This window comes from Capra hircus, chromosome 16 (genome assembly GCF_001704415.2).
Source record: "Capra hircus breed San Clemente chromosome 16, ASM170441v1, whole genome shotgun sequence".
NCBI classification, from domain to species: domain Eukaryota; kingdom Metazoa; phylum Chordata; class Mammalia; order Artiodactyla; family Bovidae; genus Capra; species Capra hircus.
The window spans coordinates 36,794,417-36,813,341 of record NC_030823.1 but is presented as its reverse complement, the minus strand read 5'-3'; the positions used below and the strand labels follow the sequence as shown (position 1 = coordinate 36,813,341).

The 18,925-nt window shown below is 40.8% G+C and overlaps 1 protein-coding gene across 2 annotated transcripts in view; it reads right to left on the bottom strand.

Moving 5' to 3' along the window:
* PRRX1 (paired related homeobox 1) overlaps positions 1 to 18,925 on the bottom strand; it is a 78,236-nt gene that overhangs the window by 6,415 nt on the left and 52,896 nt on the right. The window contains exons 2-4 of one of the 2 annotated variants that reach the window (XM_018060295.1): positions 11,290 to 11,465; positions 6,391 to 6,572; positions 2,568 to 2,639 (exon numbers count right to left, since the gene is read on the bottom strand). In XM_018060295.1, the coding sequence (XP_017915784.1) occupies positions 2,585 to 2,639; positions 6,391 to 6,572; positions 11,290 to 11,465 (413 nt within the window). In that variant the 3' untranslated portion in view covers positions 2,568 to 2,584. The remainder of the gene's footprint in view (positions 1 to 2,567; positions 2,640 to 6,390; positions 6,573 to 11,289; positions 11,466 to 18,925) is intronic. The other variant, XM_018060294.1, reaches the window with a different exon arrangement.

Here is an 18,925-nt window from a genome sequence, read left to right as displayed (position 1 = left end):
GGTTCTTTTATAAAGACACCACTGTGTTTTGAGACCATGTTAATGCCTTATAGGTAGCTCTCAAGTTAGAAGGTTATCTGAATAAAAAAAGCAGTTGCTATTAATGAATGAGTTTTGCAATATCCTAGATGCTTGATAAGTGATAAGATTTTCACTTGATAAATGTTTAGAACAGTTATAAACTTTCAAAAATTGGTCTAACATTTCAGCATTGCATAGCCATAAGAAGTAAGACTGTCTGAATTCACGGCCTCTAAATAAATGCTTAGAATACACAACTGTATAGGCAGAGACCTCAGCGATATTTTGTGCATATATTAAAGAAAATGAGTCTGTTTTCCCTCCAGTAGTTTGACATGAGTCTAGTCTCTCAATCTAAATTAAAAGTGCCATTTAGGCAAGTAGGGACCAGTCCTTTGACAAAGCAGTGCCAGTCAAGACATGTTACTGTCAGAAAAGATAAAATTAATCTAAAAACAGCTAAGTCATTCTTTTAAAAGGCCTTAGAAATACGATGGAAAGGACCCACTTCCAAAAGTAACAACAGATGCAAGAAAGCCTTGAGTGGCTGCCAATCTAAAAGATTGTTCATGACCACCTGTTTTCCATGTCATCAAAACTTTTGAAGCTCTGTGTTAGGAAAATAAAGAGAACTTTGAAATGTTTTCTCACAAGACAGAAACCGGTAAGGTTAATAAGCTGTTTTCAACCAAATTTTGGGAGCCATTAAGATCATGGCCTTCCTAAACAGGATTAAGCTTCCTGGGCTAAAAAGATGAGGTTAAAACTAATTAATTTATTAAGCACATGATAACACAAAGAGCTTGCTTACTGACACCTAGAGATCTTGCCCGTTGATCTTACCTTCTGCCTATTCCTCTAACAAGATGGAGACATGAGATAAGTACTAAGACTGGGCTTTATAACATTTGGCCAAAGCAACATTTCTATTTGGTTTTTAAGAATGTAAAGTTCTTTGTGTCCGTGACCAAGAAATCACACTGATGAATAAAAGGCATTGAGGAATCAGAGATGAAAAAGAAATACTTGCATCCCATCTGTTGATTCAGCAAATCTGCTCTGGAACTTGCACAGAGCTGACACATTTGAGTAAGCTTGAAATTTTTCCATCTCCTTATTTGGAGATTCCTAACAGATGGAGCTCAGCCATAGACAGCAGAATGCTAACCACAAGCAGGGTTAGAGTTCTGTTTTCACAGGGGGACAAATCATTTTTGATAATTTCGACTTACCTTGAGAGGTTGTCCTAAGGAATAATATGTTAAAACGGCTGTCAAACACCAAAGGAAGTATGGAAAATGCTATGCATGGTATGGAAGCCAGGAACCTTATGAACATCTCCCCTTCTGCTTTCTAGTCACCCAGAATGCAATCCCACCAATCACAAAACAATTAAGGAGCGCTGAGCGTGGGGGTGGATAATACCTGACTCAGTTTTCAACTCTGTTTTCTATTTTATCCTTCCGGACAAATGATAACAAACTATGGAAAAATTCACCCCAAAGACAGATCTGTCAGCCCAAGAAGTCTGTGTGTCTTTCTGAGATCCTAGGGATTCTCAGATTTTTCCAAAGGCTGTAGAGCTTGAGGTTTTTGTGAGTCTGTTTGTGATGTGTACACGTTGGAGATCATCTCTTGGGTTTGTTCTGTTGTCAGTACAAGAACAACAGAGGTTTACGTGCTTCCATCTAATAAAATTCAATATGAGTTTTCCTAGGGGAATTTAAACTTTTAAAGAGAGACCCGATAAATCCTTTGGGAAGTGATCTTTTGTAATTTAAGTAATCATTTCCAACTTCTCTTTTTAAAACTCAGAAGTTGACCGCTTTAAATGTGCATTTAGCTCTTAAAGTAGACACATTTGGACCATATTTCATTACTAAGACTTCAGTTTGCACTGCATGTTCAGTGATCCATCTGCCATTGTAAACATTTTTCCTCTAAAAATGTTATATATGAAGTCTTGCATCTTTCTGCTATCTCAGTGATTTTTGTTTTTCTTTTTGAAATGCACGTTGCTTAACCATAGGTTCCAAACGCCCCTGTGTGATACGTAATAGGGAAATTCTTACTAGCTCAATCTTAGAGATACAAGGCACATAAGAGATTCATGACTCAACTGGCCTGAAGAGCAACAAGAGCCAGGACAAGAACATAGTTCTTCTGACCTCTGTCCTATATCCCCTAAAGCCTCACTATTCAAAGCATGTACCAAGTGTCCACAGCCTGGGCATCACATGGGAGCATGTTAGGCGTACAATTCCCAGGTCTTGCCCTAGACTTACTGAATCTGAGTCTGCACTGTAACATGATCCCAGGTGATTCATATGCCTAGTAATCCTTGAAGAGTCCTTCTCTAGCCTATCAGCCTACCCTGAACTCTATGGACGTATTTTTCTTGCAGCTCTGGTTTCCAATAGTATTTCCCACTGGAAGACCTCACTGCTTTCATTTCTAGGACTGTAAGCCCCGCTTTCTTGAACATACTTAATTCCCACTTACACCCTACCCCCAGCAGCCACCCTCTTCCCCCTCTGACAAGTTACCTTTTCAGTGTCTTCCGTTAGAATCCGTTATGAAGCCCCTCGTGTAAACAACATCTTGGGAGGGAGGAGGATCTATTTTTGAAAGTGTGAAAGGGAGAAATGAGCCAAATGCGTTCAGCAGATGTCAGGCAGCACTGTGACCACGATCAAATGAGGGGAGGAGAAGGTTGGGGGAGGGAAATCGTGGATAAGGATCACTGGCCTCTCTTTCACTTGTCATTAGTTCCCTTTGAAGCCCAGCCCTCCCTCTGGAAATGGCACTCCAGACCAGTACTGCAGAGCCAGACCATTCTTTATCTTTCACAGGAAAGGATGTCCCTGAGGAAAGGTTTCTTGACTACTTCATTCAAAACAACAGTCAAAAGTCCAGGACTTGGTAAATCACTGCTGCCCAAGAGGCAAAACTGTCCAAGTCAAGGAGTCCTAATAACTCTGGTGCTTGTGTGTGCTTTCATTTGCCTAAGGAAACAGTTCTGAGCAAAGCAGTGGGTATGCGCGCTGAAGACAAGCTTCTTTCAACTGGCTTTGAGTAGAGAAAGAAGACACCTGCCAAGACAGTAGTGTCCAGTTAGGGACTACTTTGCTACTCTGGGCGACTCAGTTGCCTGCCTGACATCATCACCTCTAATATCCTCGAGGTAATGAAGGAGGTCAGGACATGCTATAAATAGAGTGAACCATATGTCTCAGTTTGCCAGGGACAATCCCAGTTTAGGCCTGTTGTCCTCGTGTCATTATTAATAGCACCCCCCTTTTACTCTCACAAGTGTCCCAGTTTGGATGATTAATTATATAACCACCACTCTGGATGTAAAAGACACCCAGAAAAAAAAAAAAAGTGTTGGCTGTTTCCCATGTTATAATTCTGACCATACACAAGCTATCTGCTTTGAGACTTGGTTTCCTCCTCGCTTCTTCCAGGGGAAAGCTGTGGAAGTCAGCAAACTGTCCTCTCTGGCAAAATTGTCTCCTCACAGCCCCTGGGTTGCATGTCTCATTCATGCCAGGGAATGCCCACACACTCCAGAACATGGACCTCAGTGGCAGGCATGCTTCCCACATCTGAGACAAATCCTGAATCAAACAGGCATGATTATGTAGCTTTCCAGTCTTACTCTTTTTACTATTTTCAGTAGAGTAAGATTTAATGTGAATGAAAGTAGGGTTATATGGCCTCATACATTAGACAGAAACAGGATTCATGAGCCCTGGCTCTAACTCTGCGTGCCAAAGGCTTAAATTCAGGCAAGTGTTCAGTCTCTTCTTTGGAACCAGATCAAGGACAAAGCTGCCACACAGAAGCATCCAAGGATTAACCAAGAGAAATGCTTTTTAATGAATGTCACATGTGAGATAACTAATTTGACATAATAGTACCAACAGAAATAGCGAGTTAATTTTCCATAACACAAAAGATCTATCATTTCCTTTGCTTTTCATCACTTGGTTTTCTTTTATATTTCCTTAAAAACACTTATATTTCCTACCAAGCTTCAAATGTGAGATCATAATGAGTATTTTGGCTCTAAACACAGCAGAAATATCTTTAAGGAACAAGATAATTTTTTGCCACTTTTTGAAATTAATCAAAATATAAACACTTCAGTCAACACTGGGTCAAAAACATAATTGTTGATTAAATTACTGTTTAAACCATCATTTTTCTACTTAAATCTGGAGATTAATTTATTCTTCATACAGAATATGAACAGTCAGATTCTGTGAGATTTTTAATTATTTTTAACAAACTCTGTGTCTAAGAGAGAAAAGATATAAAAGTATACCATGAATTGAATAAGAAGTAACTAGGTTATATGATTTTAAGTGAAAGGAGGAGAATACAAAATAGTATTTACACTATGTCTATACTATATAAAATACTGAACTCTAATTGCAAAAATAAACAATACTTATCTCAAGATGGTGGAATTATGAGTGTTTTTTTAAAGTGTATCTAGTATTTCTACACAATCTTTCAAATTAAAATATAACACTTCCCCAAAAAGCATACATAAATTGCATGCTAATAATTTCAGTTAGATGCCCATATACAAAGTATGTATAATGCAGGCATGGGATTTGAACTTCTGCTGAGGTCCAAGTAATCTAGTCCAATATTAAGGTTTTCATCCCCACTATGCAGGATACTGCGCTCTGTCTCTCGCTGGTAAGGACCACATGACAGCCATCTGGGTTATTACAGCTGGTAAAAAAAGTTCCTTACTAGGATCCAGGAATAAATAAAAAGGAGCTAAACTTCCTGGTTGTGACCAAATTCAAACCAGAGACTTCAAGCTCTGATCCACATCCATTTCCCAAACCATTTAATGAGTCTATGAGCTACCAATATTTATCAAAAAAAAACAAAAAAACAAAGAAACCCACCAAAGCAATCTTTCACTTACTTAAAAAATTAAAGAATATGTGATTTTATAATGGTCTGCAAAATATATTTTTCAGTAAATCCTTTGGGAGAGGAGTCCAAATTTTAAAAAGGACACACAAATAGGACTAATCTTTTGAAATCAGCAAAGCATACTATGTCTAAGAGCAATAGTAATTTCCAATTTCCTAAGCATAGACCAAAGCAATTCAGGCTAATTTCATAATGGGGAATTTAAAAGAAATTTCCAAATGCATTTATGGCATTTCTTTCAAGGAACTGATTTCAAACAGAAAGAATATTTAGGTAAGGTTTTTGCTTTAACTAGAGAGATCAAATTTGAAACTATCTGCATTTCACTAATGTTGCATTTCACATCAGGAACTCAGCATCAACTGGGAGATAATCTCTTACGCTTAGTTTAAAACCTCTCTTTAAACTCTTAATTAACCTTAACAATAGAAAGATAAACAGAAGCATAGTAAGTGGTTTGTAAATACTTCTTCCTCTGCTGCAATTAACCAGGAGAAAATAGAGCCTTGACCTGGTTTCTAAGAGTACACAGGCTTAGGTTCAAATGGACACTTCAGACTGATGACGATGCATTACGCACAAGTGTTTCAGCTTCCCTCTGGCATTCGCCTGTTTTTTTTCTGAACAGCATAATCGATGAAAGTTAAAAGCTTTTCCAAGCAATTGAAATAATATTATGTTATTTGCTTCCTTCGTAGTTTTCACCTTTTAAATATAAAAATTTTAGTGAAAATTATACACTGCTTTCATATATATATTTTTTAAACCCACACAAACTAACCCCCAAAGAACTTCAAATAAGTTGACAAGAACTAGCAATGGAACAGGAAAGCATCGTGGATCACAAGACATTCCCACCTCTTAATAAAGAACTATGGCCATTAGAGTGATCTGAATGACCTTGGGTTTTCTCCCTTCTCTCTCTGTCCCTCTCCTTTTCCCCTCTTCCTTACTTCTTTTCATTCCACATCAGTTTTATTGTCAAGTTTGCCTTTGGTCCTACACTTAGAGCCTTACGTGTTAAATTCCTACTTGAGCATAATCGAACCGGTCTGTCCAATTTGGAAATGGAATAAAGTTTTGTTCCAGAATGATTGCAAGAGGGACTCTGGGCATAGCTTAACGATTTTTTCTTTTAGATTCTTCCCCATCTTTGAAACCTTTGCAAGAGTTCCTGAGTCCAAGAGGAGACTGCTGTTGGCCTGCCCCTCTCTCTTCTGCCCCAGACCCTGCTCCTGGGGCAACTAGTGATCTCCTGTGAAAATCTGGGGATGTCAGCAAGTTGAATGTCTCTGAAGAGGTTAACCCAGTAAGAAATGTCAGCCAGCTGCACAAGCAGCTTTGAATGTGACCAACCGCTGAGAAATGTGTGGAGGTGGAGCAAGGGAGAGTGGGCCAGTCATTCACCTGTACGGAGAGGCCGTCCCCCAGGAGAGATAATCAGTGGGTCTTGGAGCAGGACGAGGTACGATGGGCTGCTCCACAGCAGTCACGTCTCCTGAGTAGGATTTGAGGAGGGAAGCATTTTTATTGGCCAGCATGGCTCTCTCATTCCTGCGGAATTTGGCTCTTCGGTTCTGAAACCACACCTGGAAGATTGTCAGAAGGAGAGAAGGGCATGAGGAGGGAGAGGAAAAACAAAGGAGAGGTTCCATGAATAAACTCCTGCTTGATTTTTACCGTACAATACCCTCCCAAGGAAGATATAGGCTAAGCATGGAATTCTTCCTAGAACAACAGAAAGCATGCCATAATCCTTCCCCAGTGGGCCATGTTCCAGGGCTATTAAGAACAAAGACTAAGAGGTGCTTCCGGTGATCAAGCCACCAGATGTGGGATCCATAACGAACCCATTTGACAGCAGATTGCGGATTATAATTCCTCTCGGAATTATAAAAGAAAAATCTCACCCAGACTTCTGCCACAGGTATAATGACATTTTTAAAGTTTCTTCAAAGTTCTTCAAAGGGCAGAAACATCATCTACTTTTATGAGACTTACTGGATATTTAAAGAAAATCTCCCATCTTCCCAGAAGTAGACCCTGCCTTAAGGATTTCAGAAGCAAATAGTTTATCTGGGAGGTGAAAGGAACAACCACAGAAGAGGGAGGAAGTAACAGAAGAAAAGCAGCCGCTAACTGGTGTGCTACTGAACCAGCTCTGTCTGTGGGAGCTTAATCCTTGAGGGACCCTAAGGATAACACAGGGCACACACCTCCCCCTGGAGGGATGAAAGAGTTGTGGATTCACGCATTGACTCCTGTCCGTCACTGATTATTAATGTTCCAACACTTCTGGCATGTCTCCTGAAGTTCTAGAAAGAAACTTGTGAAACAGAAATTCAGATACTGAAAGTTGGAATCTGGTTCAGGAGTATATTTAATTTCAGGCTTCCAAGGAAATGGGCAGCACTGATACCATTGACGACAGCTAATAAAAACTCTACCATTTATTAAGTGCTACTAGGACTAGGAATTTATACAAACATGTTACCTGCATTTTTCATAGTTATGACAATTCCACAATTAGGTGTTATTATTTCTATTTCAGAATTGAGAAAACCATCTCAATGAGATGGACTCTGTTGAAGTTCACAGAAGGAATAAATGGCTGAGTTTTTGAGCTCAAGAACATCTGACTTATGATCTTACAACTCTTCTGTGCTGCTGGGGAATCTTATTCCTTCATTTACTCATTCACAGTCTTTGTGGAGGCTGCATTCTAGTTCCTGGCCTAAATACTGGGATGGAGAGATGAGACTTACTCTCTGCTCATAAGCAGCTCACAATCTACTAAAAGAAGATAGACATGTAAGTTTGAAAGACAGCAGTACAAGAATTTTAGGTACAGTTCTGGAAAGGCATGACAAGGTGTGGGAGAAAGAAATCCTAGAGTGTAGAGTAGGAAATTTCACAGCGCTAGCTGGCAACATTCACATAGAATACCATATGATTGGTGCCCCATGGAAGGCCAGGGCGCAAATCAGCAGAGGAAGAATCTTTTCTGGCTTCAGCTCTTTTCTTTCTAAGATGTCCTTCACAATCCTATTAGAGTTATCATTTTAAATGCAAATAGAATTATATTAGTGCTTCTCTTTAGCTTTCTATCATCCACTGACTCTCTGTCACCCATAGAATAAAATCAAAATGTTTTATCAAACATATCAAAGATAATATCTTATCTTTATTCTAGAACAAAGACTGTTCAAGAATTAGCTCATTGTCCGTTGATTCAGCCACGTTCTGTATCACTTGGCCCTCATGCACTGGTGCTTCATCATTTCAGATCTTACTCTGGAGTTAAGACTCCCAAATGTACTTGGCTATTTTCCCACCTATATGTATTCACACTGAATGTTCTCTCTGTCAGCAGTATTCTCCCCTTTTATCCAGGTGTCAAAGACACGTTTTTTTTTTTTTTTTTTTTAAGATTTAACTTGAACATCACCTTCTTTGTGAAATGTTAGTGTGGAAGGAATGTGATTTTAAAATCTAACAGAGTTAATGAAAAATACTGGCTCCATGACTTAAAGATTTGTCTTTGAATAGTTATATATGTCTCTGATCCTTTGTCTCACAATCAAATAAAGATGATAACACCAACTCACAGGTTATTGTGAGATTTGGCATAGAATGACTACTCAATGTTCACATATTCTCTTTTTCCCCAGGCAGATTTAATCATTCCTTCCTCTGATCTATCACTAGTTCTTGAACATTCCTTTAGTGTAGGAATCATCTTATGCTCTGATAATAGTATGATCTGCACATTTGTCTTCTCGGCTCCCAGTCTGGAATATCTTTGAGGAAAGAGCCAATGTATTATTTATCCCCAGCAAACCCAAACCAGTTCCAAGAGAATAACAGATGCTTGATAAATATTTGAAAGGAAAAAAAGACAGGGAAAAAATGAGATTGCCATGATGATAAGATATGGCTTCTATCCAAGAGAATTCACAGTCTAGCTGGGGAAGTTGGCCTGCGTACAACTCAATATAATACATGTCACATTGTGATAAAGGTCATAAATATAAAGAAGGCCAGATTCAGAGGCAGTGGTTCAGACTGGCAAAGGGTAAGTCTTCACAAAGGGAGAATTCTGTCCTGCTTACATGGGAAATGTTCACAATTCTAAAAGACTTTAGAACATAGTAGAATGGAAAAGGAAGAAGATAAAATAGTTTCAAATATAAGAAAGTCATTTGCTTATTGTGATGGGACCAATCTAGCTCCCTAATCCAAAATTGCTCTTTCACCTTTTTTTGTTAATTCCCAGCATTGCCCTGTTCAGGTTCCCTTGTTTAAAATTCAAATCGCCATAGCAAAAGTGGTACTTTCAGGCATTGTGAGTTATTGACCTAAAATTATTTATTATGCCACTGTAGGCCAAGCCTGGGGCATAAAAAAAATATGGGTTTTGAAGGAGAGAAGAAAGGATTTAAGAGTAGAAACAGGGAATGTGTTTGGAGATCCGTGGTGTGCGGCATGGGGGAAGAGGATGTGGGAAGGCAGACCTCAGAGTTGTGCTGTGGACCACAGGATGGAGAGTAGAACTGAGCTTGTGCCTGTGGACCACTCTACCTGAGCCCTGAGACGCCCACATAGTAACAACAGCATCCTCACACCTGCCTTTTCCTAACCTATCCTTGGGGGTACCACAGTGCCCAGGCAACTTACCCTTTTTGTCAAAGACATTTTTTTTTTTCTCCTGGAGAGGACTTCTAGGTGAAATCCTCATTTCCCAGGGACAATGCTTGCACACTGTCTTCAGGCTGAGGCACCCTCTCAGACCCTCTCCCTCAACTCAACAAATATCTCTCACAAGATAGGGTTCTGCATACAGTTCCTAGCCTCCACACCCTCCCACACCCTAGCCCAAGTCCCCCATCAAGAGAGTTATCATTTGCAGAAAGAAATCCTTCAAGCCCAGGGCCTACCCTGGTGACTCAGGGATGAAGATTCCACCTGCCAAAGTAGGAGACACGGGTTTGATCTGTGGTCCAGGAAGATCCTACATGCTGCAGAGCAACTAAGCCCATGCACCGCAACTATTGAATCTGTACTCTAGAGCCCATGCTCCCCAACAAGAAAAGCCACCGCAATGAAAACCCATGCACTGCTATGGAGAGCAGGCCCCGCTCTCTGCAACTAGAGAAAAGCCTGCACAGCAATGAAGACCCAGCAGAACCAAAAGTAAATAAATTTTTTTAAAGGTATTTTTCAAAAAGAAATTCTTCAATCTCAGACTGAACACAGATTTACAAACAATAATTGATTAGGGAAGACAAGCCTACCTCTAGCAATATGGAAGATAATCAAATCTGGACTCTGAGCAGAGATAGCAAAGCACTGCTTGAAAAAGCATGTAGCCAGAGGACTTGTATTTATGTATTTATCTAAAATCTACTGTAATGCTTAAAAACATGAACTCTCTATCTGTATATGTGTCTTCGGATTCTAGTTCAGCCCCTTCCTAGCTGTGTCACGTTATACACAATCCTTTAACCTCTGAGTCTCAGTTTCCATATCTGTCGGATGAATAATATTATCCACCTCACCGAATTGGGGTGAGGATTAGACAGATCAGTTATGTAACTAAGGACACTGGTTGGCATATAAGGGCTCAACTCGTATTAGTTATTATTATCATCATTATCATTCCTAATCACAGATTGTATTATTTCTAGATGCCTGGCTTGTAGTTGATGAGTCATGGCATTAATATTTGAAAGAATTACTATTCTCTCTTCAGCTTGTTTTATATACACTTACCCTTCTTCACTTCACAGAAACACAGAATCACATACTTAAATGTGCTCTTAATGCAGTTTCTAAGTTCAAGGTCTTTAATATGTTCATTCCCCACTGCCATCCATGTCCATCACTATAAATATATTTCTTGAAGATCTGGACATTCCCAAAGTCTGGGGAGGAAAACTGAGGTGGGGGTCAGAGAGTTCATCTCTTTGACCACCTGAGTGCTCAAGCTGAAAGCTGGGGCAAGGTGGTGGGGAAGGTGCAGAGTCAAATGCTCTGATGGACAGTGTTTATAACATGAATCTGAAAGGGTGGGAAACAGCGAGAGGAGTGAGACCGCTAGCAAGGCATATTCTGCCTTACTGAAAGGCCTTCACTTTGATTTTTTTAAATATGCTTCTGCCAAAAGAAACACAATCAGAAACTGATTCTATCCTCATGCTGCCCATGTATAATCCTTCTTACTATCAGCCCTGGTCTGAAATCTACAAGTGGTGTTCTTCCACAGTCTTCAGAGATGTGCCTTTGAAGGGGGAGCACTCTGGTTACCTGCACTCTGGCCTCAGTGAGGTTCACCCGACGGGCGAGGTCTTCTCGCACAAACGCATCTGGGTAGTGTGTCCGCTCAAAGACACGCTCCAAAGCCTGCAGTTGACTGCTGTTGAAGGTCGTCCTGTTCCGCCGCTGCTTTCTCTTCTTCTTTTCCTCTGAGTTCAGTTGATCATCTGGAATACAAGAAATTGATGATAAAGGAGCTAAAGTCATGTCAGAGGTCTGGTTTATGCCTCTTCACTGTACATCTACAGTGAAACTGTCTCCTTGGCTCCCATGCTCATCAAAGTGCTAGGGCCAAATGCCACTTTCCAGGGGCAAATACAGGTTTTGGTGCCATCGAGTTCATATGCCAAGAACCCACCACAGTTTTGATATTTGTTTGTTGCTTCTAAATCTTCAACCAGACCTGAACTGTCAGAGAGATCTTTTCATATGCTCCCTGAAGCCTGTTTTGTGAAAGAGGGCAAAAGAAATATTTCACTCCTCTCTATATTCTCTGCATATCTCCAGAGATGTGGAAAGGAGAAGAGATTGCTTTGGACTTCATTTGTCTTAGGTAATGCTGTGTTCATTCACAATTTCATAACCAAGGAGCTGAACAATTCCCTGGTTATGTCACCTCCACAAACCCACATCAACACAAATGCAGTTATAAAGGAAAAGCCATATTCAAACAGATAAGAAGGATTTCAGTTTTTCCCATGCATCTTCCTGGAAAAAGCAAATAATCCCTCACTGTGTTTGTTCAAGGCTCCATGCTGTTGCTGAGTTAGGCGTCAAGGGCATTAGCTTAGATCAGGGCTAGTGCTACGACACCTACCCACCCCAGCTGATGCTGACCTCGAACTCACTAAGTACTCAAGAATAGTCCTGAAAGACCCCTGAACCAGTTTCACCCCAAATTTGAGTTCTAGGGCTTTGAAGTCTTAGGAACCTTTGGAGAATCACGTCCTCAAGTTTTTAGCCATCAAGATTCCTCCTTGATTTTCTCAGAGTTCCCCCAGAGGCACCATGGCCGGTTGGTCCAGCCTGCCCAGGGCTGTGAGAGAGTAGTGTGATCCTGTCCTGCTGCCCTCCCTCGGTCCAGCAGGAGCGATGGATTTGTGGGGCTGAGCAGGGTACCAGCTGTGCTAACATTGTCTTAGCCCTTACCCTCATACCCAAGGCATCGCTGAGCCCCTGCAGTACTCAGAGATTTACAGCTCGAGTTGCTCAGGCCCAAGTCACATGCTCTGTCTGATGAACAAGACTCACACTTCCAATCGCTTTTCCCACTCATCTCGAAGGAAAATACAAGGAGTGAAAGTGAGGATGGAGGGAAAGAGTGTGTGGCCACTTGTTCCACATTCAATGGAAGTAGCTCTCAGGTCGCTTTCCTTCAACATGTAAATTCTCCTGAGGGCTTCCCAGGTGGCACAGTGATAAAGAACCCACCTGCCAATATAGGAGACATGGGCTCGATCCCTGGGTTGGGAAGACCTCCTGGAGAAGGAAATGGCAATCCACGCCAGTATTCCTGCCTGGGAAATTCCATGGACAGAGGAGCCTGGAGGGCTAGAGTCCACAGGGTCACAAAGACTCAGACATGACCGAGCCACTGAACAACAGAAGTCTCCTGACCCTCTGTAACTATGAACACACAAAACACTCAAGAAAACTGCTAGGGTGAATCCTGATGTCCCAGGAGGAATGATCCACACCTGAGCTATAGTGTTATTACTGTAGACTGGGGGCATGTTCCAGAGTTGGGTGGGGATTCGAAGTGCAGCTTAAATCTAGGAACTCCCAGCCCAGATCTCTCTGTGCCTACCTGAGGCCTCCAAGACATCTGATGAGAGACCACCTTCTTCACGAGTGCTGCTTCACCAGTGATGCCCTTGGAGCTCAGAACAGAGACTGCTCGTTCCCTCCTGAGAGGTAAAGCACTCGTATACAGTACATGCTTGCTGAATTTGTGTCCAGGGAAAATGTGAAACTTTCCCTGTCTTGAGGAAACTGTTTCTGTAGGGAAGAAACCGTATGATCTCAGCCCCATTCCCCCATTCAGTGTCTAAGAAGCTGCTGACATTCATTCTTTCAACTTTATGGTTGTCTTCAGAATCGACCACCTCTCTGGTTCTTTCCATTGTGGTGCCTCAACCAGGAGCCCTGCTTCGAAGGCACTTCTGTGACACTCTCAATAAGAAAGAAGGTCAGATCAGTGGCATCTTAAGAATGAAGCCAATTTGATTATCAGGATTTCTGGGAGTGACTGAACAACAGCAACAACAATCAAAGCCTGGAAGATTTCAACACCACCCTTGATTTTACCACCATTTAGCTATTAGAAAAATTACTTTACAACAATGTCAACACTACAATTCAAACACCTAGGATCATACATCTTTCGGTTGTTGCCTTGCATTTGTATTCTCCTTCATGTCTGAATATATGGAGGCATTCCTGTTGCTCCCATTCTCTTTCCAGATCTTTTTGTTTACAGTTCTACATGTCTTGAACTTCAGGTTTCTCTCTCTCTCAGTCATTCATGCCTTTATGACAGCACCACACCTGCGTTTCATGTTCCTGTTAAACAGAAGTCTGAAAAAATCTCTAACTTCCATACCAATCCCAGACTGAGAGCAATTAGACAGACCCTGGGCCATTTTAATCATATAAAGGAAATTCCTTATTAACCCAATCCCATGATTTGCTTTCTTTCCTCGGAGGAACTGTTTTCACAGGTATAACCACAAATTCTAAATCCTTTATTCTGTTTGGGAAGCCCATTTCTTCTTGTACTGCCAAACTGTGATGGAGAACAAGAAGGTTTTATGTTTTGTTCTTAGTGCTACAACCTGCTACAGAATCTCTCAGTCATTCTTTGAAATCTTCCACTGTTCACTCAAATTCCACTGACTGTCCACCATAAACCACCAACTCCCCTGATGTGGGGGTAAGGGAAATGGAGAATTATAGTTTATGACAGAGAATAAATAGCTGTGATAACCTGAAAGGATTCCAGCAGAAGTTTCCCAGTGAATGTCCTTGTTGTTTTTAACAAATGAAAACACCAGTCCAGATCATGTTGAAGGTGAGAAAAGACACACGAATGACAGGGGTCCAAGGAGTGTGGCTCTGGTAAACATCCTTCAGAGCACAAGTATAATATAATAGGAAGAGACAGTGAGGGAGCAGCAGACAGCTTAAGCGGCAGCCCTGGGCTTGTCTGTCTTTGCTCACTAATCACAAACTACGAGCTCCCTGTTTTCCCCCAGGAGCACAGAACAGGATCCAGTACAGTCTCATCAGCGGCATGAAAGGAAATGTGGGCAAAATAGAGCACATTTACAAATGGGAGACATCTGAAACACCTGTGACAAAGACTTAGAATATAAACTCTGGTTGAACACAGCGGAGAGAAACTAGTGTATTTTTATTATTGCTGGAATATTATCTTTCTCGTAAAAACAGCTACGATAGAAGATCAGTTCAGAAGGATGCTGTTCAAGGATACTGACAGCCAACTGGACATCAGGAAATGGCTAATTCTTTGGAATTCTGGAAAGGGCTTCCCTGGTGGCTCATATGGTAAAGAGCCTGCCTGCAGTGTGGGAAACTAGGGTTCAATCCCTGGATTGGGAAGATCCCCTGGAGAAGGAAATGGTAACCCACTCCAGTATTCTTGCCTGGAAAATCCCATGGACAGAGGAACCTGGCAGGCTATAGTCCATGAGTCAGACATGACTGAGCGACTTCACGCACTTGGAATTCTGGAACGGGTAGGATTCACCAAAGTGCAGAATAACCGCAGGGTGGTGGTTGTTGTTGAGTCGCTCAGTCGCGTCCGACTCTGTCATGACCCCATGGACTACAGCCCACGAGGCTCCTCTGTCCATGGGTTTTCACAGGCAAGGATGCTGGAATGGGTTACCATTTCCTTTCCCAGGGGATCTTCCCAACCCTGGGATCAAACTTGTGTCTCCTGCATTGACAGACAGATTCTTTACCACTGGGCCACCAGGGTACATGGATACATATTTATCAAAATTATGTTTCAAATCCAAGGTGTTTACAGATTTTATGGAAGATTATGTTATGATTGTGTAAATTTCAAGAACGTAGTTATTGTCATGCTTTCTAACAAAAACAAGCAAAAAAAAAAAGATCACCTGTTTATCTTAATAACAGGTGAATTTTCACTTGATTCATGAGTCATAAAATATTGGCACCACATAAAACCAGAGAAATTATGTGATTCAACCCTCTCATTTTATAGACGAGGTCAATGAGGTCTAGAAGAATGATGTGATTTGCCTCAAATCACAATACAAGCTGAAACTGAGCCAGAGCTAGAAACCAGGACTTCTTTTTTTTTTTTATGTATAGTTGATTTACAATGTTGTGTTATTTTCAGGCATACCACAAAGCGATTCAGATATATATATCTGAATTTTCTCTATATATATTATTTTATATATAGTAGTATTTTATATATTATACATATAATATTATATATGTGTGACATAACATTTTATATATTACATAGTATCTTATATATGCAATGTATAGTATATATACAATATGTATAAAAATATACACATAATTTTTCAGATTCTTTTCCCTTATAGGTCATTACAAAATATGAGTACCATTTCCTGTGCTATGCAGTGGGTCCTTGTAGGTTATCCATTCTATATATAGTAGTGTGGAACCCAGGACTTCTATTTCCACCTTACTTTTAAGTGCAAATGACAATAGACGCCCCACACAGGAGTGAGACAATTAAGTCAGAGATATAAGTAAAAAACCACTACCTTGGGAAAACTCTGTATGGGGAAAAAAGGTTTATCCATACTAGCCATATAAAGAGGGTCTCAGGAAGGGGGTCCGTGTGTTCTACATGTTATTTCTGCCAGGAAAGCCATTAAAAAAAATGCAACAGTTCTCATCTAGGACAGCTACTTTGATCGAGATGTTCTTGGATTTCCATTTCAAAGGCCTCTGTAAGTCCTTGCTTCACCAGTTAAGTATGTGCAGGGTTACTTGCACACAGTAGTAAACCCTTGTCTTCTATCTTCTCCCCACATTCAGATTAGCATTTCTCTTTCTTTCCTTTTAGGACACAGTGCAAAATATGTTTCCTATGACACACTTTAATTCTACTTTATAAAATTTGCTGATACCTCCAATCCATATTGATTCCTTCATATCTAAATTCCTATACATATTTTAGTATATAATCAAATATTTTTTAAAAACTATGATTCATTTCTTTCTATGCAAATGTTTTATCACCTCAATGCACTCAGGTATTTCTATAAAAAAGACATAAGGTCTTTTGATAAATTAAGAGACAATAAAATTTGAAAGAGTATTGTGGTACAGAAATAATTTCAGAAAATTAGAACCTTGGTGATTTGTGTGTGTGTTTGTCACTCAGTCATGACTGACTCTTTGTGACCCCCATGGACTGAAGTCTGCCAGGTTCTTCTGTCCATGGAATTCTCCAGACAAGAATACTGGAGTGGGTTGCCATTCCCTTCTTCAGGGGATCTTCCCAATCCAGGGATCAAAGCTGGGTCTCCTGTATTGCAGGCAGATTCTTTACTGTCTGAGCACCAGGACCCACCCTGGTGATCTACCTAAAGTTTAAGAGGATGAATCATGTCTGAATTCCAATTAGTCTTTTTAACAGCACATAGCAAATACTTAGGTTAACATTATCTTTTTGTCCCTGGATAATTTTACCTGTGGAGGAAAAAAACATTCTTTTACCATGGTTCTTTTTCAAATAGCTTCATCATCAGATTTAGAGATGGGAGAGAGCTATGTGCTTCTGACTCTTCCCTAAATGAAGCAGCTAGTCCTTCATTTTTATTTCCTACAAGATAAGCAGATCTAAGATAATGAATAATTGAAACAAACAGGAGGAAGAGTCTTAAAGAGAATGGAGTTTCCAATGGAATAGGATGTTAGAATACTTATCAAGCTCCTCTTCAGAAAAGAAAGCTCTAAATTCTAGGGAGGAGACCCTTCAGGCTTTCACAGAGAAGTTAAAGAGAAACAATAGCTCTGTTCTTGACTCTAGCTTGAAATTCACTCTGAACTTTACTTGGGACTGCTGGAGTTACACTAAAGGGAGGGGGGAAAAGACAGGGAGGAGTGCCAGCCTCAAGCTTGAGGACCAGACAGCAGACAGTGATCCCTCCTCACTAAGGCTTTGTACTCTCCACTTGGGCTCCAGTTAACTCCCAAAGACCCTGACCCTCTCCCGCTCTGTATCTTGTGGGAGACTTGAGATTCTAAATCGGTCAGCCAAATGTAATTTAAAGGTACAGCAAAAACATATTTTAGGGATAAAATCTGAAGAAAAAAAAATGTGTTTCGTATGCCTGAGTCACATCCATTTGAGAAGAAATCTGATGCAAGAAGATAAAACGCCAGCTTCAGTAGCAGAAACCAACCACCACATCAAAGCCTGTCATCTGTCTTTTGGTTGAAAACATGGCAGGCAAGCGGATCTACAGAGGAGCCCGCTGATCATTTTATGGGCATTGAAGAATGTTTTCAAAGGAACTTATATTGCACAACAGCTACTTACTTTAATGGGATTTGTGTGGTTCAGGCCCTGTAACCTTTGGAAAATTGAAGGGAAGTATAATTGTAAAAGCCACTAAAAACTGTTTAGCTTTTATTGCAAGGCTTATGAAAAGCAGTGAGATACAGCTGTGGCATTCATTTGCGTTTCTTTGGTTATACTAAGCTCCAATTCTAATTAGGACAGCATCCTTTTAATGAGTGCTCCGATAAATGGCACATAGGTCCTTCACTGGGATGACTGTAGACTGAGTTTAGCACATCCCAGTGACCAAAGCCAAGTTCAGTAGCACATCCAGCTCTCGGCAGCATACCCAGGATCCTCCACCACTGAATGCCAGCAACTGTCAATAGGGACCAGGTGTTTTAGCACAGGGAACTCCACCCCAATGGAGTGGAATGAAACAATACTGCCAATGTTATGTGGCAGCCTGGATGGGAAGCGAGTCTGGGGAAGAATGGATACATGTATATGTATGGCCAAGTCCCTTTGCTGTTCACCTGAAACTATCACGACAGCTCTACCTCAATGCCATCTGAGCTACCAGGGAAGCCCCACTGAAGACAGAAAGAGAAGAGAGAGGCAGAGGAGGAGATGGTTGGATGGCATCACCAATGCAATGGAATTAACTTGGGCAAACTCTGGGAGATGGTGGGGGACAGGGAGGCCTGGCATGCTGCGGTCCATGCGATCATGGAGAGTCAGGCACGACTTGGCTACTGAACAACAACCAAACCCCAATACAAGATAAAAAGTATTTTTAAAAAAGAGAGTGGCCTGGTTTCAGCCAATACAAATGTCCAACTGTACAGCTGTGATTCATCTTATGGTGAATTATCACATCTTGGCTGCCAGAACCTGACCTTTGCATGATGGTCGTTGATGAGTATATTTTTTCCTTTATCATCAACTTGGTATACACGTGGTTTACTTTTAGTCAAGTATGAGTCGTAAACCTTAGATTGTAGCATTAAAACACGTTAAATATTTGGAGGGTATATGTTCTTTGCAGAAGAAAATGCTTTAGAAATGTGTGAAATAGCATTATTT